This window comes from Plectropomus leopardus, chromosome 8, assembly GCF_026936395.1.
Source record: "Plectropomus leopardus strain MGB_pleo_1.0 chromosome 8, ASM2693639v1, whole genome shotgun sequence".
Lineage (NCBI taxonomy): Eukaryota > Metazoa > Chordata > Actinopteri > Perciformes > Serranidae > Plectropomus > Plectropomus leopardus.
The window spans coordinates 14,385,330-14,411,201 of NC_142183.1; the positions used below are offsets into that span (position 1 = coordinate 14,385,330).

Here is a 25,872-nt window from a genome sequence, read left to right on the forward strand (position 1 = left end):
CTTGACCGGGCAGGTGCTGTGCAATTATTGGGGAAACACTGCAGATTGAGCCCTCTTGCAGGTTTGAATAATAACACCGCATTGGCCTAAAAAGGGTATTAAAGGTATACTGTGGAGTTTTCTACCACTAGCAAAACACTATGGAGCAATATTTTCACAAGTGGGTCACGTTTTGTTTGTATTGTGCATGTGCATGAATATGCACATGTGTGAGTGAAAACTGAAGCAGTTAAGAGTGCCAAAATAAATTATGCTTACATTCAGCGTTAATCTCCAGAACACCCTGTGGGAATCCTCGCGGTCCCTGTCTTTAATGCTACTCCGCTGTGTTTCTTGGCCCAACAGTGCTACCTGTAGATCAGTGGAATAGTATGAAACCATTGGTAGTGATGTGGATTGGGTCAACTGTGTGCACATGCGCATACATGTGTCCTCCTGCGTGTGCACTAGACAAAAAAAAAAGGTGTGTGGGGGGGGGGGGTTACTCACTCATAAAAATCAGCTTCATGGTGCTACTGGAGGTCAAAAACTCCACAGGGAACCTTAAGGATCCTGGTAAGTTTCCACTGACTGATAACTGGTGAAGGTGACGCATCACATCAACAAACTCTGCAAAGAGATAACAAATCAGCAAGAAGAATAAACATGTAAATCATGCACAATTGAAAATATTTTTACAAATAGTCAGACCCAAAACCCTGGACAACAGTGACTACCTTTTTCCCTTTACCTTTACTAATGTTCTGTCTGTTATTTTCCAATTTTTACTGTACATTTCATATATATAATAATATAAAAATAATATAAAATAATTTAAAAAAAGAAAATATGGTCTGTTTTCCATTTGCTCTATGCACCACCTGTTTGTTCCAGTAAAAAAAAAGAAATTAAATATAAATTAGTGGCCAATAATTCAATAGTGGACAACTAATCGATTAATCATTGCAGCTCTAGCTTAGATTTTAATCTTCAACTGGAAATGTTTATTTTGAATTCCAAATATGATATGAGACACCATTAAATAGCCATTATTGCTATCTAGTATCACAGGCACTTCACATATAGTATGTGGGTCAAATTCAGAGCCTGTGGAGTCAATCTAGCATGTCATTGAATGATGATTCTGCCCACATATGAATCTCCCTTGTCTATTAATTCTGGCTCGCAGTGATGGAGCCAGGATCAGCGAGAATACAAGCTCTGGCCGCCTCTCAAGGTGTGCTATTGTACCCCACACGATAAACAGATGCAGCTGTCATCCCCACATTTTACCAACATGGTGTGGCTGCCCATCCCTCACTGGCATCTTTAAGAAAGCTGAAGAGAGTCAAAATGGCTAAAAATGGAAGAAAGAAGCTAGAAATGCAAAAATTAGGAAATCAATCAAATATTTGATTAATGGAAAATTAATCAGTCATTAACGAGTCAACTAATTTGATTATCAATTTTTAGTCTAAGTCATTTTTCAAGCAAAAATTCCAAAAATGTGACATTTCCAGGTTCTTAATGCTGCTTTCCTTGGTCTTAAATCATAGTAAATTTAATATTTTTCAGGGTTTGGAAATGTTGGTTGGGGATAAAACGAGATATTTGATTAAGTTACTTTATGCTCTAGGATATTGTGACGGGCATTTCTCACTTTTTGTAATTTTCTGTAGACCAAACGATTAATTAATCAATTGTGAAAATAACTGTATTAGAACTAATTTCTAGTTGCAGCCCTATATAATGCTGAAGGTGGACAATTTTAAAAGAGGAAGGAGAGAAAACTCTTGTAGGACAGAATAGGCCATCGCTGATTTTAGACCTTGCATCAGTAAACTGGGGAGAGATGGACATTTAGAGAGACTTTACCACACAGCCTGAACATCAGAGCTGGAGTTAGCAGGAGAACTGTGAGTATGAGGCTCAGAAATTCAGCTGCAAACTCTTAACAGATCCATTTGATGCAGAGACCACAGCAGAGACACTCGCAGATATGTCTGATAGAATCACACAGTGCAGGAGCGCCCTGAGGAACGAGCTCTGGTTCATGTGTAGGTGATAGCAGTTTGAAAACAAAAATCTGTACAATAACATGATGTTCGAGCGGCAGATCTATGAATACATCAACAACATTTATTTTATGGGTCACAGCATTTATTCTGAGATGGACTAATGAACTGCATTAAAAAAGCTGCTGCACTAAATGCAGGTCAGAAAAACTATTTTAACTTGCCTTTTGTGACAGAGCCTGCAACTGTTGATCACCTTTAGAAATTAATTCAGCCATGTTGTTAGTCTCTACAGTGTTAGTGGTGGTTTGACTAAATGCCACACACAACCAGTCATGTGTAATGTTTTAACCTTTGATGTGGTCTGTGCATCAGTTATTCAATATTAAGAATAAACAAAGCACTCTTTCCTCTGTTATTGTAATGCAATTAATGTATACAAGATTTCTTTTTTAAATATGGTAGAATTTCTTTTTCATAGCTAGGCTACAACATGGTGTTGTTAGCTTAGTCGCTAAGAAAAATTCCCGGTTGGGGATGCCTGTCACATTTTTTTTGGGGTCGGTTGTCATATGCTTTTTTTTTATGCTTCCGTAAAGATAAAAATGTACTTATATGAATGTTTTTTTCCTGTTTATATTTTCTTGATGCAGGAGATGAGATAGGTTTCAATTAATTTAAACTTTTTCAATTCATTTTAAAGACTATCCCCATTTAAGTCTTTATTTCTCCTTAAAATAACATACCTGTGACGACAACCAATAGTGTGACTACCAAGCCCACAGTGTGGGTGATTGTCAGAGGCGCACAAAATATAGGCTATTTGACAGTCTATATCTTTTGAACAGAATAAGTTTAAGGGGATTAAGGTCACTTTATTTCTACCTGACACTTTAAGCTTCCATTTCACGTTAAAAATGAATCTATTAAGGATACCGTTTTAGAAGGATTTAAATCAAAGTAAAAAGTATGACAACCAGCCCCGTTCTCTCCTACATTAGCGTCTCATCCTCACGTTTATTCTCTAATGTATGGAGTTTGGCTGTCAGACAGTTTCATGACCGCATTGACAGAAAGTAACCACGGCTGCTAAAATGCATCAGACAGTGTCACGCTTCGTGTAAAACGACACGTTAACCCAAGTGTTTATTGTAAAAACAACAACAACAACAACAAACTTTAAAAAAAAAAAAAAAAAACCTAAAACGTAAATCCTACTCGATCTGTCCGCTCCGGTGCATGCACGCGGCCGGCTGGAGACACGCAGCAAATGTAGGCGACTGAGTAGCTGGCAGCTCAGTTGCAGGATGTTAGCTACCGTACCGTGTGATCGGCCACATAAAACAAAACGTCCCAAGAGGGCTCCACTCGCAACCGAACCTAAACACCAACAGCTAAGAGGTAAAGCTCGGTCAAGGTACATGCAAGGTGTCTCGATGAGCAGACTGACTGATATTTTGTTTCGCTAAACAAAGCAGCAACAAGGCAGAGAGCTACAGCTCAACCAAACATGAAGGTGCAGTGAATGTCAACGCAAACATTATGATGTCGATGTTGACTGTATCACAAATACAAATTCTCATCTGGTCGCATAGAAGTGCAGTTGGTTCCATAGTGTAGCGGTTATCACGTCTGCTTTACACGCAGAAGGTCCTGGGTTCGAGCCCCAGTGGAACCATGTAGTCTTTTCTGACGTGTAGTCCCGATTGAGCACTTTATCATGAAATAAATATCAAAACTGACTTGAAGAATTCTACAACATCCCAAATACTTATTGGGTAAAACTGGAAAATGTACTCTGAGCCTCCTGTTTCAGCTACATTTGCAAAGTCTCATGCAATCCAACACAACTACATTTTACCTTTATAACGATTACATTTAGTCTTTATGGACACTATGAGAGGTATTAGAGAGAGGTAGCTTATCAGGGTGTACCATTTTACATGACTAATTTTACTTAAAATCATGTTTGTGCTTATGTTTTTGATCAACACAGTGAATAAACTATGAATGAATGAATCAATGCAGTATTAATTAAACCTATGTTTATTATTGAGTTTGTCATTTGCAGTCCTGTTTCAGTGGACTGCCTTATATTCAGAGATGTATTTGTAATGTTTTGAAGGAAAAAAAAGTCAGACTGTCACAATCAGGTCTCAAAAGTGATAGCAGTGTTCTTTTATTTTTTTTTACTCATTAATATTATATTTATTTCTTTTTATATTTTATCTATAGGTTTTATTCTGCCTCTGATGTTTCCTCAGTTCCTGGTTTTAATGAGTACTCCTGTTAGTGCTTTAATTAATTACATAGCCTTGCATTTTTACCCATATGCCTTGTGTACCTGTGTGTGTAGGGTTGGGGTGGGGCACTCCTGTTTTTTTTGTATGAGGCACTTTTTGTTACAGTTTTGCTTGTATGAAAAGTGCTATACAAATAAAGTCCAATTGATTAATTGAATACAGTCCAGCTAAACACAGCCACTAACTACAACCTCAAAAACTAACATACAATAAACATAGCAGTTGTAACACCAATCACAGTGTCAACAAAAACAGTATAATCTTCCTAAATGTAGAATTTGTGGCAGATCTGTTGCACTGGTCCACCTACTATAATAAAGTGAGGTGTATTTTTCAGTGACGTGTGAAATTACATGTTGACAGACAGCTGTATTTTGTCTTACATGATTATGATTATTTTATACAATGTCCTATATTGCATTGTGTTAAAGATATTATGCTTTTTGAAGCCACATATACCTTGTCCTTTCAGTATTTAGGCCGACTACAAGAAATGAATAATGACATTTTATAGACAGAACATGTAACATACAGCAGTGCCCTTGTATAAGTAAAAACAGCAATACACAATGTGAGTTCATATACTAAAACTTAAAAATGATATACCATGTCTATATGGTATTTTATAAAAGAGGTGTGGGCTGCTATTTTGCTTTTGTTTCATGACCTGTCCCTAGCCTACTATCAAACGAGTGACAGGAAATTAATCTGAAACAATTTGTTGAAAAATAGATTTAGTAAGTACGTAAAATTTTACAATACGTTTCAAAAATTAAGGGTGACAAAGTGCGTCACACTTATGAAAAGATGATAAAAGCATTTCAATAAACAAATGGACCACACAAAAAAGGATTGTTTAACAAATAAGACAAAAATCAGGGCAAAGAAGCATCAGTAAAATGCCCTTGACAGTAAATAGGTTTTGAGACTTAAAACACTCAGTAGAATGATTGTTCAAGCAATATTTCCAAATATTTGCTATTTCCTTTATCTCAGATGTGAAATTATTATATCAGGATTGCACAAGTGCTGAAGGGAAATCTGCCAACTTTTGCTGCTTTTTAGCTGCTCTATGTGACCGGTGTCTCAACAGTTTACATTAACAACAAAAGGACCCATAAAATATAAAGTATTTTTGATATTTTATGCAGTTGATGAATTAAACAAAGATCAGTCTATACAGTAGTTATACTAGTTAAGATATCCTCATCCGCATCCTCACGGCAGCTGCCACGGGTTTGAGTCCGACCCCGGCCCCTTGCTGCATGCCATCCCCCCTCTCTCTCTCTTCCCCTTTCACACTTTCTGTCCTATCTGAATAAAAGCTAAAAGCCAAAAAAAAAAGAAAAGGTAAAGATATGGCATTATATGGCATGACGCAAAACCTCACATTTCTCCAACTTGCTGGAACGCCCAAATCCATCATTTATATCACGAGATCAAATATTAAGGTATATTGACTTTGCGATCCTGCAACTATACTCTTGATATTCAGACTCTGTTATGCTGATATCTCTTTTATGCTCATACCATCAACATTTCATCAATTGTTTAATGTCTTCAGGCCTACGGTGCCCAGAAAAATATCAGTTTCCAGAAAAGACATATAACTAACTAACCAAAGGCCCAAATAGAAGATATAACTAATGACAGACAAGATCCAAGGTGCTGCGCAGAGCACAACCTCACAGCAAATCCATAACCAGTGTATGTTGTTTATACATGCACCAATTGCAGTTTATAACCTCAGTTAATTTGTCAACACACAACCCAGCAAAACCAACCTGACACAAAGCAGGAAAAGATGACAAAACTGTAGGTGCAGGGTGAGGGTTTGTAGCCCAACTTCACCTATATGACCAAGGTTCACGGTAAAGGAAAATAGATCAAAGAAGTTGCAGCTCCAGCAACACTTATAGTATTTAGAACAGTTTTATTGCAAAGCCAACATGTTTCAGCTTGTGGCCTCCTTGGATGATCCCAATGAAGGCCTCAAGCTGAAACGTGTTGGTCTTGCAATAAAGATGACAAAACTAGTACATATCTAAAAACTATTTTTTTTTTTTTGTTTCTGGAAGTAGAGACAGAGAGAGGTGAATGATAACACTGAAACCAAAACTCAACGTGTAACTCACAGTGTCGCAGTTGCCGTTAGATGTTTATGGAGACAGGGTGCGCCACTGGAGTATTTGACTTAAATAATGACAAAATATTCCTGAAACTATTGGTAAAAATATTGGTAAATTATAATCAGAATCTCATCATTGTCTGCTGGTTTAATGGTTACATTTTCTATCACATTTAGATACAATACACGAGGCCTTCTTAAGTTAGTTTTTTGAGCAGGGAGATAAACTTTGCAACTTCACTGGTTATTAAAAAAGCTGCTGCTATTTTCCTGTGAGATGCACTCTGGTTGTTTTTATAGTACCAAAAATTGACAGATCACTCTTAATGACGGAGATGTGTAAATATATAGAAATATACAGAGAGAATTATCAGGAAATTAAAAAAATAATGGAAAAATCATTTTATTTATTTATACATTTAAAATGATGTTTCAGAATATATGTATATTTTTTGTGTTTGTTGTTCGAGGAATCGAGCCAATTTTCTCAAATTTTAAAGGGTTAAACAAGCTCTAGAAACTAAAATTACAATTAGGTACATAACAAATTAATTTATGGTTCATATTAAAAACCTTAATTACACCTTTTTGGTCTCAATGCTGATCCATACTGCGTATTTCATCAAGTCTTAATGGTTAATATTTGACTAGGGACCTTTAATGTATTAATTAAGTAATCCAATATAATTAACCTTAGGTACAAGTGTGTGATTATCCAGGTTCACCATCCACTAAAACATATACTTATACGTTTACTAGTACACACATAGATAACTTTAACCAAACTCCAGCTTCCTAAAGACAATCTGCAGGTAACCAGTTAATACATTTATTTCTGGTTCATATTATATACCTCATTAACACTTTTTTTGTGTCAGTGCTGATCCACACTGTGTTTCATTAGGTGTTAACAGTTAATTGACATTCCAGAAGGCTACATTTTGAGTTAAAATTAACAAATTAACAGTTTAAAGATGAATTAGCTAATTACTTACCAATCGTTGAGCTCTTTAACTTTCAGTTGATGAGCTTTCAGCATTTCATATGAACCTGAAAATAAGCATAAAATGGGACTTTTAATGTATCAATTAAGGAATCCAATATACTTAACCTTGAAAACTGGCGTGTAACTATCCAGGTGCACCTGCCACTAAAACTTATACTTCACAGCTGGTAAGATAAATTCAGCTTAACTTTGGTTGTCTGCAGTCAATATATTAATTTCTGGTGCCTAATAAATACTTTATTTACATTTTTCGGTCTCAGTGCTAACCACAGTGTATTTCATCAGGTGTTAACGGTTAACCTTCATTCCCAATGGCTACATTTTGAGTTAAGATTAACTAGCTAATTAACAGTTTAAAGATGAATTAGCTGGATAATTCCCAAAATAAATACTCACCAGATGTTCTGTTGTGGAAAAACTGGGTCTTCGGGGGAATATTTGAGTCACTTATTTAACTTTCAACCGATTAATCATCGGTTTTTAGCATTTCATATTTGTAAAAGTATGCAGGTTGGGTCCAAACAACTACCGTTAGCTAACGTAACCGCGGACAACAGCGCCATCTATTTTCCCCTGCGGTGTGCTGACCTCTTTGACCCCGTCTGTTATTCGGAATTTTTAAACGCCTAGTGTTGATTTTTAATCAATTATTAAAGAAAAAAGCGTATTAACAGTACTAAGGTCGACGGTCAAGAGGTCAGTAAAGGTCGCTGTGTCGGTATTTGGACTTTTCGCTCACTAACGGATATTGTGTCGATCCAATTTCCTGGCGTCACATTCATTTCTGTCCCCGAAATGGCGAATGTAGCTGCCGCTGCCGCCGCCGCCGCTGCCGCCGCTGCGGCCGCAAACAGAGACCCAGCTGTTGACCGGTCACTCCGGTCAGTGTTTGGTAAGTTATTTGCCGTGAGTCGGTTAGTTACGGGCGGTTATATCTGTTAAAAGAGAGTCCACACACCAGCGGCTAATGAATGGAAGCTAACATAGCTAGCCGGCTAATGTTGCTGTTAGCTTGGCAACGAGGCAACAAACTTAACGTTAGCTACTTAAAGAACGAGAAAACTGTTAAAATAAAAAATGTGAGTTTAGTTTTACTGGCTTATCAACTTTTCTCGTGTCTTATGATTATTTAAGTGGGGAATATCCCGTATGAAGCGACAGAGGAGCAGCTCAAAGACATCTTTTCTGAAGTGGGACTTGTTGTCAGTTTCAGGTGAGTGTGCAGTTTAAGCTCTTGATTATTTCATTTTTATGCATTTATCAGAGTTCCCACGGTCATTGAAAACCCGGAAAACTAATGTAAATTCACAAAGTCATGGACATGTTTTGTGTGTAACAAATTAAATAACATTAATGTAACATAACATTAATTTGTTCATCTATTTAGGCGAGGGGCATACAACTTTAAATTGCTGTTTATTTTTATTTTACCACCGATTTTGGGGTGATTTTTTTCTCTTCAAAAAAATGTCGATCGTTACAGAAAACGTGCAGATTTTTTGCATGATAGTTTTCTTTTTTTTCTCAGGGAACAGGTTTGAAAAACATGTTTTCTTAAAGGGTTTTAATGGTTTTTGGCATTTTTTTCTTCTTGTTAGAAAAAATTTGGCAGCATTCTTTCACTTTTTGTTTTCTGAAAACTTAAAATTTGAGGCAATTTTTTACCTTGAATTTTTGAAAGTTATGTTTTCTTTAAAATATGCCATAAGTACGCAATTTATCAAAGCCAGAAACTGTAAAAACGTAGGATTTTCAAATTGGCGACTGTCTAGCTGGCTAATTTTCAAATCCAGTCCTTTTGGCGAGATATTTTAAAACCAATGCAATGATGCTATCTGTTATCGTTACTTTCAGTTATCCATCTTAATTTGCCCCAAACCCCAAATACAGAGTTCAAATTCTGGTGTTTTGTAGAGAGGAAATTACCAGAGGCCTCACAATATGATGATAACATACATCACAACATAGTGTTATTTATTACCCTTTTTGTGAGAAAAGTGCAACTTCAATTTATGTTTCAGAAGAAAACTTATCAACTTATGTTTGTAGGATTTCAGTTTGTTTATCTCACTTCAATCATTTTTATCACTGCAAAATGTATCTAGTGCACAGAGAAAAAAAAACATTTGATTGTTTTGTCCCACTAGACTAAAAAAGTTTGTTTTTGCAATATTATTAATTTATATAATGAAAAAATCGATACTTGTTGTCAGTGTATCAATACAATAGAGCCATGCATACGACAGTGCTATGCTGTATCGATTTTTAAAGTTTTAAAAGGATTTTCCTAGGTTTTTACTCAACTTTAACTTTTGTCCTCTTGCTCTCAGGTTGGTATATGACAGGGAGACAGGAAAGCCAAAGGGATATGGCTTCTGTGAATACCAAGACCAGGAGACGGCCCTCAGTGCCATGCGGAACCTGAACGGGAGAGAGTTCAGTGGTCGGGCTCTCCGTGTCGACAACGCAGCCAGTGAGAAAAACAAGGAAGAGCTCAAAAGTAAGAATTTATTTCCTCTTGGCATTATTTCAACATAAGGTCTTGTGTTTCATTTGATTGTTTGTGCTAAGCTATCTGGTGTGTCTGTCTTGCACAGGTTTGGGGACAGGAGCCCCGATTATCGAGTCTCCTTATGGAGAAAGTGTCCAGCCACAGGAAGCCCCAGAGTCCATCAGCAGAGCTGTGGCCAGTCTGCCACCTGAGCAGATGTTTGAGCTTATGAAACAGATGAAGGTGAATCTGCTTTTACTGCCTCAGCGTTTTACTAGCAGATATTCCAGCTCCTTCTTGTGTGGGGGGACTAGTATATTACATGTCTGATTTTATCTGTCGTTTACTTTTCTTAAGACATTTTAAATTGAGCCACTAGCAAAGACCACACCATAACAAGGTTCCTGCAGAGCTTTAAAAATTCTTAGAAGATGTTAAATTCATTAATCTATAAATAAGGCCCGAATTGGTATTAAAATGTCTTAAATCAGTTTATCAAAAGTTTAAAAAAGAATGCTAGAACATTGGAAGTAGGATATTAAGAACCATGATGTTGCGTCATAAAATCTCAAAGTAATTGCTAAAATTAAAAATATAAATAATAATAATAATAATAATAATAATAATAATAAAAAAAATATATATAAATATATATATATATATATATATATTATTTTTTTTTCAATTTACGGAATTTAATTTCAGGCAGATCTAGATAGAGAAACCCAAACGATTTACAACATACAATCAATTAAAAATGAACAAACCTTTTTGCAAGGAATGGATACTTAAATTATAAAATATGTTCATTGTTTTCCATGTGTTTCATTCAAAAAGCTTTTAAAAAATTCTGAATCTTGATCATCTAACTTTTTAACTTGACCCAAAGAGTCATGTTATATGTTGAAGTAAACATTGGGACAAAAATTTCACTAACCCAAGTAGCTGATGTAGGTTCATGTTGTATTTTATTATATCTTGCATTCAGCGGTGCATTAAAAGGGTTTAAAAGTCTTAAATCTCACTTTCTTTGAGCTGTAGGAACCCTGCCATTAACAAGACATGTTTAACAGTTCATTGAAGAAAAACATGACAGATGTGCAAGGCTTGGACTGCTTGTAGCTCATCCGCTTTACTGAATACGTTGTGGGGGGAGCTCCAGGGAATCCACCGTAGCTCCCCGGCATGACGATTAATTTAGCATAAACATCAGAACTGCATTAGTCCCTTCAAAAGGCCAGCTTTCTGCCTACTGTTTAAGTGAGGCTTATAAGCATACAAATCTGTGAACCTCACTGTCCTTCAGCATATCAATAGTTCTGGTCTTTATAAGCAGAATGAGCTATCATCTTTTTGTTATTAAAGCAATCAAGACGACATGTAAGCATAAAAGTTAGGTTTTGTTCCATTTTACTTAACGGCGGAAGAAGCTGATAAGAGCTCACTGTATAGTTGCAGCGGTTTAAGTAGTGGTTATGATGCTTTTGTAAATAATCATTGACCCCTATGATGTCAGAAAGGTTAGAAACGTGACTTGATTTGAGTAAAACTTAATGTATCCATTTTTGCCTATTTTATTTGTTGGTTTTGAGGCTGTTGTAAGCCAATAATTCCTGTCAGTTTCACCAAAAATCCCACAGATGTCACTCGTTGGATTACTTATTTTTGAACTTTTTTTCAGGCAAATCTAAATTGTACGTGTGTGTGTGTGTGTGTGTGTGTATGTGTGTATAAGCCATTATAAATCTTAAATGCAACTTTTTACATAAAATGTATGGTTATTCTTAAATTAAAATGTGCAATAGATGCACATTTTAAGCTAATGAAATACTTTGAGAGGCTGGTAAATGTCACCAGTACAAACACAGTTTTTGGTCAGAGACTGAAGGGAAATGGGCTGTCTGATGTACTATAAATTGATCTGTGGGACTGGTGCATCAATGGTATTTATGTATGATTCTGGTGAAGTTATGTTCAGATCTTTGATTGCTCTGATGTCTGTATGCCAACGCAGTTTCCCCAAAATAGGGCAGAAGATGTGATGTCTGGCTTTTTAAAATTACAGCATTTCCCCATGATGGTGCTAGCTGGCTTCTGCAGGAATAAAATTAAGACTTAACGTCAAAATTTAAAAACCAAAATGCGACTCAGCATACTGAATTTTGCAGAGCTTTTCAAATATTACAAAGTACCAAAGTGAAATTAAAGAAAATAATGGAAAAGAGATCTAATGAGGAATGTAATATAAGTGTTTTATAGTTATCCCCAAAAAACATGTTCTTAAACTGTTTGTTTCTTAAGCCCCCTAAAAAAGATGGTGACAAATGTTTCCCTCAGTTTGAATCCCCTCCAAGTTGACAACTGTATGCAGATGCTCTTCCTTTCCATTCATTAACGGAGGCTGTGCTGCACAGTCTGTGTGTCTCAGCTCTGCCAGAGAAGCCTTATCTTAGCACATCTGGCAGTCTGCTTCATTAGGCTCAAAGAAACACCACACTGCAGACATTTTTCCCTCCGACTGGAAAAGTGTTTTGTTGCACCAAAGCTTGTGTCAGTAGGACGGCTCCATATGCTGATCAGAGTGCGAGTGTTTGGGCTCCGATCCTGATGCCACAGATAGAGTGTGTGTGTGTGTGTGTGTGTGCGCGCGCGCGCTTGTTGGTTCTTTAATGTTTTGTGCTGATGCAGCCACTTTGGTTAGTTATGGACATGTTTCTGAATCATAAGTGGGGAGCGAAAACTACAGGGGTTTGTCTAACCTGTCGGGAAGTAAAAGATCACAAACTTTTTTATGTAAAAGGGTCCAGTGTTTGGGTTTTTTTTTTTTTTTTTGCTTTGTGATTTTTTTCATGCAGTATAAAATACCACATTTCCAGATTCTGTTTAGTGAAAATGTGATTTCTCTCTCTCCAGCTGTGTGTGCAGAACAGTCCTCAGGAGGCGAGGAGCATGCTGCTGCAGAACCCTCAGCTGGCCTATGCTCTGCTGCAGGCCCAAGTGGTCATGCGGATTGTTGACCCTGAGATCGCCTTGGTGAGAGTTTAAAAATGAAGGGATTAATCAAATGATTTTATGTTTACGAAGGTCAAAATGATCAAGTTAATCTGACTGTGATCTTGCCGTCAAAGGAGCTGAAAGCCCCTCTGCTCTTTTGAACTAATACAAAGTTTTAAGAGATGCTTTTTCCTATCCTCTGCGCACAGAAAATGCTCCACCGTCAAACAGCAGTCCCTCCTCTGATTCCCAGCGGTCAGGGTGGAGGAGCAGCACCCATCAACCCACCTACTGCTCCGCCCAGCGTGCCAGTGTCTCAGCCGCAGCCTGTGGTGAGTTCAACAGTCTCTCAGTCTCAAAAGTTTTCTTTTTTAATTTTTTTGTAATTAGTCACATGAACAAACTGACAGCATTTTTATTCGAACTCGACATATCCAAAGGCCACTGGTAGCTACACAGTCTTAGACCCAAAATAGTAATTTATCAACCACAGCGGTACCAAACCCCAAATCATTACAATGCAGCACACATATTAAAAACAAAAAAGCCTGCCCATGACCTCTTAAAGCTTTCAACTTCATCCTCGACCTTAGCTAACAACATACACTACATGTACAAAAGTATTGGGCCACACCTCTTAATCTTTGAATTTTGGTGTTTTATTCAGTCTCATTGCCACAGGTGTATGAAATCAAGCACCTAGCCCTGCAGTCTGCCTTTAAAAACATTTGTGAAGGAGTGGGTCTTCACTCTTGAAATCTTAACGCTTCAGCGTACCAAGACATTTCGGACAATTCTGTTCTTCCAACTTTGTGGGAACAGTTCGGGAAAGGCCCTTTGCTGTTCCAGCATGACTGTGCCCCAGTGCACAAAGCATGGTCCATAAAGGCATGGTTGGATGAGTTTGGTGTGGATGAACTTGACTGGCTCGCACAGAGCCCTGACTTCAACACTATCCAACACCTTTGGGATGAACTAGAACGGAGATTATGAGCCAGGCCCTCTCGTCCAGCATCAGTGACTGACCTCACAAATGCTCTCCTGAATGAATGGGTAAAAATTCCTACAGACGACAAAATGTTGTAGAAAGCCTTCCCAGAAGAGTGGAAGCTATTTTAGCTGCAAAGGGGGGACCAACTCCATATTAATTGTTAAGGTCATAAGTTTAAAGTTAACTTGCTTTACATGTTCCCATAAAGTTTTGTCCACTCAGCCCATCTTGTGCAATCTTTGACACATGATGGTGACCTTATGAAAAACATTTTAGCTTCCTCATCTTCTTGATGTCTGAGTTAAATACACATCCTGTAAACAAGTCTCAAAATAAGGATTTAAGTTAAATTATTTATGCATACTTATTTATTCTTGTTTTGCCATGATCAGCCTGGAATGCATGTCAATGGAGCCCCTCAAATGATGCAGCCCCCCACCATGGGTGTTGTTCCTGGACCCATGCCTGTACAAGGACCAGGACCTGTACAGGGACCGGGACCAGGACCAGGACAAGTACCAGTCGGACCTCCAGGTAATCGCCATCAAAGTGCTTGCATCTTTGCATCAAGAGCTGTGGTAGCATCACCAGTATGTTCCATTATTAAGGTCATTGATGGTTAATTTGTGAGGTGTGACTGTTTGCATCTTATCCTCACGCAGAATGAGCCCACTGATGAAATGTGCAAAGTTTTTAAGGTTTATAGTTTTAATATGTTATTTGACAATACAGTTTTTCATGATACTGTGAAAGCAAAGCCATATATTTTGGTGAAAATATAAAAAATTAATACATTTCTAAAAAGAGTTATAAAACATTCAGTAATCTGTAAATGTGAAATTAATAAGATAAAGTGTGGATTTATATACTAATGATTATTCAGGGGCCACTCTCCAGCTACCAAGTTTTGCCATCTCTAATAGTAAACCGACAAGGAATATAATGTTTTGTGTTCAGGTTGCACTATAAACAAGTTCAGTCTTACTGTTGCTTTGCAGTTTTTCCAATAAACTGCCACAGTGCAGTGTTTCTAATCCAAACTTATTTAACCAGATCACTAACATATATTTGGCCCAACCAAAAAAAAAACTAAACATTTGTTTATGTTTTTTATTTATTGTCTAATCTATTCAAAAGTGACTTAAAAGTATCATGCAGCAGTGTGAGCAAGGGTTAAGCTTTTCTTTAATGTTACTCATGCACTTATTTTGACCATAACTGCAGTGCCCCCATTACCACATTGCCTTTATTTTATGCTACAGCTTTGCACATGTCATGGCTGACTGGGATCACTAGGTGTCACCAGAGCTTTGTTAGTAGTCGGGCTGCTTTATGAGAGCAGAATCAGCTTGAGCACGGAAACACTTTTTTTAAATTCTCATTGTTTGTCCTTGTATCGGTGTTTCTGTTGAGGCTTCATGCATTATATTTACTCATGTCAGATTTCTAAAAGTTCCCTCCTCACTTCTCTGTGATTGTGTGTATGTACGTGTGCATGCTTCAAAGTGCTCTTAAAGTGCTGCTTTGCTCTCTTGAGTCTTGTGTCTCCTGTTCTTTTCACTTTAATGCTGGCTCAGGAAACCTGCAGCATTCTCCCACAGGAGCGTCTGGGCAAGCTGCTATCGAGCGGCCTCAAGGTATCACTGTATTCCCTCAGTTCTCCAGTCCGGTCATAGGGCTGTTAAGGAGAAGTCAAACATGTCCAAATACATAGCACCTCTGAGATTTAGTGCTCTACAGTTTGTTAGACTGCATGTGCAATCTAATGAAATATGAACTGTTTATTCAGCCTTTAAAGTAGTTATTTAGCCCTTTTGTGTATCATCATAACTGGCGCAGAATGTGCCGTGTCATGAGGGTGGGAGGATGGTGGTGACACTGCGTGTGAACTGATACACGTTTGCCAAGAGTAAAACATTTGCCAGGATGCGGATGTTTTTGCTTGATTAGGCTGTCAGTGTTAAAGACAAGCCAAATTAGCAATATTTAAATGTCTCTATGTAGAGCGGATTGTAAATTGTGTGTTGTAGACCTTCATTTCAATATAATGTTAAATGGATTTATGTCAGAAAGAAAAGTGAAGTAGCAGTAAGGAGAAGAATACAGTAAAGAAGAGGCATATATAGATAACAATAAATGACTGACATATTCTAGAAATGTTAAGTGTGTGTATGAATGTAAAATGTTATAACGGGAGTGAAATAATTTAAAACAGAAACAATGAATTCCATCCAAGAAGTGTGAAATTTTACTACTCCAAATTTATGCACAAAACAGGGCTATGATTGGATCAGCTGCTGGATAAATTGACTCTAGATCCTGGATCTGAAGTGAATTACATAGATTATTTTAGAGTAAGATGACTCTAAACTACGTATTGAGAGAAGCACCAAATGTATAAAGAAATTATGAATGCACAATGAACATTATTTTGTGATTTTTAAAAAACATTTTTTTGACATTTTCATAGTGTCACTATCACATGTACAGAAGTACATTGGTCAATTCAAGATAAAATTACAAATGCATTTAAGACCAGTTTGTGCAGATAGTGCACTCATTCTGTCCTCAGCACCTTTCTTGTTTGACTACATTATATACATTGATGGCTGCTGATTTAAAAAGAGCACCTAAAGGGATAGTTTGGATTGTTTAAAGACAGGTTATATGAGGTACTAATCTGCAGTCAGTCTTTGAGTAAAAGTCAATCTGCACGCCTCCAGTTTAGAGAAGCGGCAGCAGCACTGCCTCAAGAGTTAAACAATGTACCTCTGTGGAAACTGTATAATAACAACCTAAAAAGGTGCCACCTTAAAAAAAACTCTCAGATTAGGTGTTCAGAATATTTTCATTGCTTTATCTTGCCATCAGACAGCAATTTGAACTGAAGCTGCTATATTGCTCTCTACAAAGCCAGACACCATTGAGAAAAACAGTAATTGAACACAGGAGCTGCAGCTCTACTGCTGCCTTTATCAGTTAGGTAGTTTGTGTTTTTGTATAACTTTGGCTTTTCAGGATCAGAAATAATTAACTGATTCCGAGGAGGAAATTGTAATTTGTGTAGTCACTCTGATGCCAAGCATGGACAATAACATAAGTAGATACAAGAAGTATTACAATAAGAATTAAATAAAAATATAGTATGCAAAGGTTTAGAAATGTAAAAGAAATTTGCAAAATTCACACAATAATACAAACTAACAGGTAGGGGTAGGCGAGCAACTCCCATTTTCTGCATGTTAAAATGACTGTTTTCTCAATGGATTCTGGTGGCCTGACGAGAGCGCAGATGGGGAACTGAGGCTGTTAATGGCATCCCCTTTAAAGCAGGCTGTCTGCTTTCAGTTAAAGCGGTGAAAATATAATCAATATAGCTAAAATAGGCAAAAATACATTTTGTAGCTCTCCCCCATTCTTGGCAGTACTTTTGTCTGCTTCTCTAAACTGGTGTGCCAACATCTACTGTATGCAACACTAATGGAACTATGGGTAAGTACTTCATCCCTCATACAACCCCACTTCAAAAAAATCAAACTATACCTTTAAGAAGCTGTGAAGGAGGTTGAAAATGCCACACAGGCCTACTTAGCTCTTAGCACGCGAGGAGGTCCGCTCTAGTTGGCTGGTTGATTTTCCTGTGTCAACCTGCAGTAAATTATGTGCAGGTGTGGCCCTGCACCTGTTGCATGTTAAGAGCCTGGTGCACCAGTTCTGGTTCTGTAGCGAAAGTAAAACCACACACTTTGAGTTTCCAAGGTATTTGAACTGTGGGCACCAACAAACATTCTCCATGCTGACAGATTGATGGTGGTTTGGATGACTTGTGCATGTCACTTTTTGGTTCTGAAGCTCTGCCTGGGCTCATCGAATCTCTTGATTAAATTACCCAGACTCTGGGGGTTACTTTACTCAGTGTATTTGTAGATGGGGACAGTTTGGAACAGACTTGAGCTCTCATTGATCCAGACTGATGGATGTGGACTACAGGAGATCTCCTGTTGTTCAAGACAGGATGTAACAGATGTCGACGCAACATGTTGCAGTTGTTGGGTGGAGGCATGGTTTTGCCCCAAATGGTCTATTATTAGTCATTTTCTGTGTTTACTTGCTGGTTATAACCATGACGCCGTTGCCATGGCACTGCAAATCCAGGTCAGTAAGCAGTGGGTGTGACGCTTCTCCTCCACACCTGTGTGCTTTCAAAAATCATATTTTATTGCACCTGTCACAAGTGAGCAAGGATATTTGTTTGGCAACTAATAAAAGTGAGTAATACGATTAAGAGTTCAAAAAACTTGATTAACATTCACACAGTCGGTTCAGACATGAATGGGGTTTGTTTTTTCAACAGGCAGATTTTGATTGTAAATCATTTTTAAAAAGCAGCAGCACAGTTAGTAAAGATAACAATATATGAGTGTTGCCAGGATGAAGGTGAAAATTGTGATTTGATACATAGTTGTGAGAAGTCTGTTAATTGCTGAGTGTGCTTTTAAGCAGCATGTTACTTTCAAGGTGTCTTAAAAAATCAAGCTACTTGGCTTCTCTGTTGTTTTGCCCCAGTCTGTGTTTGTCAGCATCAGTTGTCAAAACATCAGTTTCAATTTCTTGCCATTTCTCCACACTACAGCTCCTCTCCCAACAGGACTAACTGTAGCTCACACGTCCTTTACACCATCAGCTTCATCTAGCTGCTGTGTTTTTTAACCATCCCTGGGCTCTCCTCCCAGTCAGCTCTATAACAGGATGACGTGAATTTGAATAAATGCATTTTACACAGCAGTTTGTTGCAGATAGCCCCCTGCTCTTACTTAAAATCTCTTAAATTATGGGTCGGCAATATGGCCCAAATCTAGTATCATCAAGGTAATGGTATATATTGTGATACAGTAATTGTTCTGTAATTAATTATTGTTATTAAGAGGTGGTGTGAACAACCATGCCATTACGTCACTGCATTTGATTGTTTTCTTCTGTGATTTGGTACATCCATATAAAATAAATGCTTCATATGAGATACCTCTTAACTTAAATTCAAAAGATTTGACTGAAACTAAAATTCCTTCAAAACCTTCAGCTTTGAAGGAATTATAGGTTTCTTTAGAAAAATAACAAGTGCTTCATGTTTTTGTAATGGATGGGAAGCAGCAGAGGCCCCGTAATTCAGCATCATCATGATGATTTAGTCATGATACAATGTTATTGCAATTTTAAATGTTTTTATATTTGATGAGAATTGCAATAACAAATTCTGCTTCATAATTATTACCTATTTTTTCCTTCAAATTATGTCTCCAGCAGCAAATTTGTCAGCATTTGTTTAATCTGTTAAGATAAGGTTTTCAGACTTTATCTCACAGCAAGTCATTTTTATTGAAGCAAAATGTATCTAGTGGGCTGAAAAGCAGTTAATTGTATTACTCTAGTAGGCTACCAAAGGTTTAATATCAATTGCAGTGCTAGTAATTTATACAGTATAATAGAAAATAGATACTTAGCGTCTGTATATGGATACAATATTGCTACACAAAATTCTGCGATACTGTAGTATCGATCTCCCCCCCCACCCCTAGTTCCTTTATTTAGAGATTCACTCTACTCCCCCATGTCTGCACAAATCACGTGACTTTGTGAGAAAACTTGCCCGAAAAAACTCCTGCTATAGAAATGGTATCGTTATCAAAACCCTATGTTGAGTCAAAAATCAACCAAAAAATATATTTTTTTCTCCTCTTCAATGAATATTAAACAACCGAAATATGCATTGTCCTACTAACATGTTAGATGAGCCACTTTTACACAACATAAACCTTGATTAAGGCAGAACTACATCCAGTAATCTCTCCTCTGGCTGTCATTTAACTGTGATAATGGGTGAGGCGGTCTGTCTTTAAACTCATTTTCACAGCTCGCCTGACAGGAGGTTTGAAATGAATGTTGTCCTGTCACTAATGCACAGATGTAGATTAGTCTTATTGAATTTTCTAGAACACATTATTGTGCCTCATTGTTTCCTCTGGATGTGATCAATGTAGGTATTCAGGCTGTTTGACAAGCATTACCGTAACTGATTACTGACACACCCGATGTATTTCTCTCTGCATGCTTCCTGTCATGATGTTCTCAAATAACTCCAGAGTTACAAGACACAAGTAGGAACATATTCTCAAGTCAGGACTTCTGCATCTGTGTGGGAATAGAAGTTTTCCTTAACGTACTTTTACAGACAGGGTGCCAATTGTTTGAAGCTATAATCTCCCTCTTAATGTAGATGGGATTGTTTTCCTGTGTTCCTGATCACTCTCCTGATATCTTCCTGTGTGTTGTGACATCTCACTGTGGCAGTTTGATGTGCTCACTCTGTACTTTTATTGTGCGTTTATCAGCTCCCAAACTGCTGTGGTTGTTTCCCGAGATATACACTTACTTTTATAGTTGTGTGTGGTTTCCCTTACCTGCTCTATTATTCTTAATGTGTTTGTCTTGAAACATTTTCTGGCAATTGGGATTAAAAGCATTTGTTTTAGTGTTTTAATGTGTTTTAAAAGTGTGATTTTCTCCCCTCAGGACCAGGAGGTATCCCCCCCAGAGGCCTGCTGGGAGATGGTCCCAATGATCCCAGAGGAGGAACCCTGCTGTCCGTCACCGGAGAGGTTATAGACCCCAAGTAAGATGCTCACACACTAGGCTTGGGTGTTATCTGTTTTTTTTATACCTTCATACCTTATTGGAGTTTCACCGGGTATATGGTATATGACGAAATCAGTGTACGGCAGTTTTTCAGCAAAAATAGACAGTGAACATGGCGTTTTAATTATGATATTGACTCTTTACCACCTTTTACCACACTTTCATTGTGTTTGTCTGCCACAGACATGAGGAAGAACGACTATATTTGTTTTACTCAACCTTCCTGTTTCAAAATACTGACAGTGTTTCTGTTGGCAGAATCCCTTCAGTTGTTGATGTAAGGCTTTTTGCTGTGAAATATTTACAGGGCCGTGTTGTTGACAATGCAGTAGCTTGCGCGGCTTCAATAATGAGTGGAGTATGTGCTTTTAAATGTGGAAATACAGTAGTTACAGAGGCAGGCAGTGTGGCCCTGGTGTAACCTCCACAGTATTACGTGATGTGCACTGCATGCAAAACATCCTCAACACAGCCTCTCCAGTATGAAGTTAAAAGAAAGATGAGGGTCCGTAATTTTTTTTACGCTATTTTCTTCATACCCTGGCATACTGTAATACTGTGATACCACGTATGCCTGTTGCACACAGAACATTATCTTAGTTGTGGAATCGTTTGTGTGGATGTCAGATTTCGGTTGTAATTCCTGTGGTTAACAGCAAATGTGGTTCAAGCTACAGATTGCTGGAGGCAAATTTATTTTTCCTAGGAAGGTGAAGGCATGACTCGCCCTGCTGTACTTTACCTCAAATTGGTTTACCCTGACATTCCTACTGTCACCAACCCCATTCCTCTTGCCTAAACCAACCGTACCAACGAAGGCAACAAGCACTAGCCAATCAGAGGGAGAGTAGGACGGATCATGCCTTTGCTCAAGGTCTTTTTATTAGCATTTAAAGTCATATGAATACAGTTTAATACAGATGTAATCGGAAAGAAATACAATATGTGCCCTACCGCCCAATGTTTCTGCTCCAACAGAGCCCCATCTCCACTGTACTAACCAGCAAACATCATAACATTGGTCGCACGGACAATTACAAGCACATATAAACAGATTCAGTGTGATTAATGATGGGTGAGACACAAAATCAAACAAATAAGATTTTAAAAAATTCAACAGAGAAAAACAAACATAGAAATAATACATAATTTCAAAAATAAGAAAAAAAAACTAAAATTAAAAAAGGGGTTAAACAATATTTAATGAGGTGTAAGTATTACAAGACTGCAGCATCAATGAATTTGCCATACAGCATAACATTTATGAACACACCCTCTTGTAGAATAGCGTATTTTCTCCAAAGTCAGATGACTTATAGGTCTTTGATCCAATGCTCAAAGGTTGGAGGAAATGTTTCCCTCCATTTAAGTAATATAAGACAAATACCGCCACAGCAGCCCCGTTCAAATCAACAAGCCATATTCTGATTATGTTTCCATCATAAGTACAAAAAATCCTCTGTATGAATCAATCTATTTTTTACTGCGACTTTTTTAGTTTTTGGGACACTCAACACCCTGATTCAGGCCAGATTAAGCCCACAGCTGTAAACTGAGTATCACTGAGCAATTCTATGAGAAATACAGCAAAAGAGAAATGGGTGTATGTGTTTACAGTGCAGCCAAACAAACAATTGTCATTCTGATGAAGAAATCAGCCAATTATGATTGCAACTGCAATCACATTTCATGCAACACACTTTATCTTACAGCTCACCGTGTCTGTGCCTCCTCGCGCCCTCATTCGCTTGCAACAATTTAGTGATTTGCTGATGGAAAAATGCAGAAAATTAAGTATTGTTTTAGAGATGCATTTTAGATGAACAAATGACAAATATATTGACTTTACTGTTACTGCTTATTTCTCCAGTTTAACACTTTTAATGGGAAGCAGCTGCAGCAGGAAGCGCTCAATTTGCATCAGCAGTGACTTAATAATGCTTTGATACAGCCTTAGGAAGGATAAGGCTGATGTCAGTGAAATAATATTAAAAACAGTAATGCTGGAACACAGTGCACAGTGGATGCACAGTGTTTGTGAATTTTTCAATTTTAATCAATGTTGGGAATGGCAGATGCCACCACAAATGTTGAAATAATATATCAAATATATAAATATATCAAAGTGCTTAGCTTGAAATTGCCCTTAGGTGTTAATGTGAGTGATGTTGTCAGTCTCCATGTGTCAGCCCTGCGATAGTCTGGTGATCTGTCCAGGGTGTACCCGCCACTCAGCCAATGTCTGCTGGGATTTGCCGCAGCCCTCCATGACCCTGAAAAGGATAAGTGGTCGTGGATAATGAATGAATACATTTAAATAAATTATCGCCTATAGCTGCTGCTAACGGGTAAAAATAAGTCCAAGTCAGAGGAGTGAAAAAGTTTGATGGTTACAAGCAGGAAGATTACTGAATGTAACTATATCAAATGGCTGTTGCAGAATAATTACCAAAAAATAAAATAATAAAAGCGAACCATAGGTGGCTTCAAAAACAATGTTAAATTTTATGAGAGGCATAACATAACTTTACTTATTTGCATTTTGTCAAATTTTATGAAGATTAAATCTGATTTTGTTTATGTGTTTATCTTTAGCCGGGGTTACATGGGCGCTCCACCACCCCACCAAGCTCCCCCTGTACACATGCCTCAAATGGCAAGCGGACCCCCTCCGGATATGAGGGGGCCTCCAATGGACATGAGAGGCCCACCCATGGGTGAACCACGAAACATGATAGGTGACCCCAGAGGGCCCCCGATGATGGAGCCCCGCGGACCCCCGATGGAAACCAGAGGTAGCTGCTGTGATAATGCTGTGCAGTGCAGAACTCGATCTTATGATGTTGTCAACATTTTATTTGGAACTGATCGCAGTTCAGTTTCAGTTCCAGCTGGCAGACGAACCAAATGCCACCAAACAAAACTCTTTTGTTCTAGCAGGAGGTTTCTACTGGATGAGAATGATTGTTGGACAGCACAAACGCATTTTTTTCTTGCTTCTGAGGTTACACTTCTGTTTCCTTATATTTAATACCTCAGTCATGTCACAGTGTTTCAAGAAGCCAACAGACTGCTCTCAGCTGCAAGAGCCTTTTTTACATTTATGGGTTTTAATGTTTCGTGTAACAATGAACTTTGTTTCACTTCTAACAGCTCGAGTCATTTTTCAACAGTTTTACGTAGATGCGCACACATTCAGCGAGGTGTCAACGGTAGGTGTGATTTGTTTCTCTCTGCAGGTCGTGACCCGAGGGCATTGGACGCTCGTGTTCCAGTGACAGGCCAGAGGGTTCCCATGGCGACAGGAATGCCAGGCCCCGTTCCTCATAGCATGGGCCCGAACGCTCCCCCACCTGCAAGACCGGTAACAGCCACATCATGTCTTTGTTTTTTTATTGTGTTTGTTAATTTTTTTTATTTATTTATTTTTTATTTTGTCTTTCCTTTGTTATAAAACTACATGCAATTAAAAAAAAAAGACTTCTGTACACACACAGGTATAAGAGAAATGTCAATTTATTGATTTGGTGAAACTTTTTTTCTTTTTAGCTTTTTAAAAAATCACTTTAACACTTTTAAGTTAGTTGTCACAGTACATTTTAAATCTCCTCATTTGATCGGTTGTCAGTCGTCAAATACAGATTAAAGCTGGGTAGGCACAAATATGGGAAAGGAAAAAAAGGCAGACTTTGATAATACACCCGTCCTCCTGCAGCTCTCCCCTCTCTTCGGACGACCATGAGCATATTCACACGCTGTATACAGTGGTGTTTCCCCAAATATCGATTTATTTAATCATATTTCATTGTAGAGCTGACAGCAGCTCATTCTCTCAGCCCCTCCTTGCCCCGCTCTCTCTTTCTGTCTCTCTGTCTGTCTGTATATCAGACCACAATTCAGACAAGAATTAGTGAGCTAGCCTCCCCACGACCCCTTTGAATTGCTCCCACCACTGTGGCTTGCTTTCTTGGGAGGAGAGCATCGGCTCGGTGATGGACCTTTTGGTCAGTGACTGTTAGTGTAAAGCCTCCCAGCACTGACATCAGCCATCAGGATCAGGATTCTCAGCCGCTGAACCAAGCTTTCACCATCTGAAGGGACGTGCATTTGTAGAACAGTCAACAGGAACGCCCTCTCTCTGAAATGACCTGTGATTCCTAAAGTCTATAGTTAGATTTTCTCAAGTTTGAAAACAGCCAAGAGGAGGTGCACAAGTCTAGTTTTCTCTCAGACCACTTGAATTACAATATACTCAAAGATTATTGTGGCATTTTTGCCCTACCTCAGCTTTCAGTACACGTTTACTTTTTTACTTAACATCAAAAACATTGTGAAAGTTGTGTGACTTTTAGGTGAGAAAGATGCAACAGAGATCAGTGCTTTCTGCTCTACATGTGACAAACGGTGGAAATTTAACTGTGTGTTTGTCTTTCAGGGTCCTGGTATCTCCGGCGTTCCTCCATCAGGTGGAGGCTTCAGTCCGGGGCAGAGCCAGGTCTCCACACAGGACCAGGAGAAGGTGGGTGTCACTTTGTCTATCACGATCTGTCTATCAGCAGCTTGTTGAAGTGCCCCTGAGCAAAATGCTCCTCCTTTTTTTTCCATCCTCATTCACTGATTACAAGTCATTTTGTATGTATCACCTGAGGGGGGAAACGTAATTACAGAGTTTGCTTGACTTCAACAACAGCAGGTGATGTTTCATCACAGGAGGAATTCCCGGTTACCAAAAATACATGTGAAGATTACTATAGACACTCAATATGCGTTTTACCTCCTGTATGACAAGTCTGTTGTCTGTTGTCCCTCTCTAGGCCGCTCTGATCATGCAGGTCCTGCAGCTGACCCCCGAACAGATCGCCATGTTGCCCCCGGAACAGCGGCAGAGCATCCTCATCCTCAAAGAGCAGATTCAGAAGACTGCAGGAGCAGCGCCGTGACCGTCAGGTAGCCCAAGATTAAGTTCGGCGCTCTTGTATAACACAAAGCAACTCAGAATTTTTGACGTGTCATTTTTATTTCCTGTTATCCTTTTTTATTTTTATTTACACGTATCATTTTGTTTTTACAGGACTCGCTCCAGCCCTCTGACCCCGTCACCTTCAGTTCGGACAGGTCTGAAGACGTCTCATCTTAGTTGGGAGTATTGTATAGTTTTTTTTTAAATCCCATTTTTGTGTATGAAAGCGTCAGGTTGGTGATTGTGGATTGAAAAAGAAGTGATGCATTTCAGTGAATGATGAACATATAAATAAGATCCGGCTCTGTCACG

At 38.3% G+C, this 25,872-nt stretch overlaps 1 protein-coding gene, 1 long non-coding RNA gene and 1 other non-coding gene across 5 annotated transcripts; 2 read left to right on the top strand and 1 right to left on the bottom strand.

Annotated features, from left to right (window-relative positions):
- Positions 1-264: 264 nt before the first annotated feature.
- Positions 265-8,021, bottom strand: LOC148188873 (uncharacterized). The gene is made up of 4 exons (XR_015777230.1): positions 7,828-8,021; positions 7,421-7,475; positions 490-609; positions 265-351 (listed from the first exon to the last, which is right to left on the bottom strand). It is a non-coding gene; the product is annotated as an uncharacterized LOC148188873 (long non-coding RNA).
- trnav-uac (transfer RNA valine (anticodon UAC)) lies at positions 3,600-3,672 on the top strand. Its single transcript has one exon. It is a non-coding gene; the product is annotated as a tRNA-Val (tRNA).
- Positions 8,022-8,163: 142 nt separating the features above from the next.
- Positions 8,164-25,870, top strand: cstf2 (cleavage stimulation factor, 3' pre-RNA, subunit 2). Of its 3 annotated transcripts, XM_088080926.1 has the most exons (15): positions 8,164-8,323; positions 8,566-8,644; positions 9,762-9,931; positions 10,029-10,165; positions 12,836-12,955; positions 13,126-13,248; positions 14,300-14,441; positions 15,485-15,544; positions 20,048-20,062; positions 20,478-20,577; positions 23,196-23,395; positions 23,840-23,964; positions 25,036-25,119; positions 25,415-25,547; positions 25,672-25,870. In XM_088080926.1, exons 1-14 carry the CDS (start codon positions 8,227-8,229, stop codon positions 25,538-25,540), a joined length of 1,578 nt encoding a protein of 525 aa, XP_087937052.1. In that variant the 5' UTR covers positions 8,164-8,226; the 3' UTR covers positions 25,541-25,547; positions 25,672-25,870. The 3 variants fall into 3 exon arrangements, with proteins under 3 accessions (XP_087937052.1, XP_087937053.1, XP_042349610.1); XM_088080927.1 differs by lacking the exon at positions 20,048-20,062; XM_042493676.2 differs by lacking the exons at positions 15,485-15,544; positions 20,048-20,062.
- The last annotated feature ends 2 nt before the right edge of the window (positions 25,871-25,872 follow it).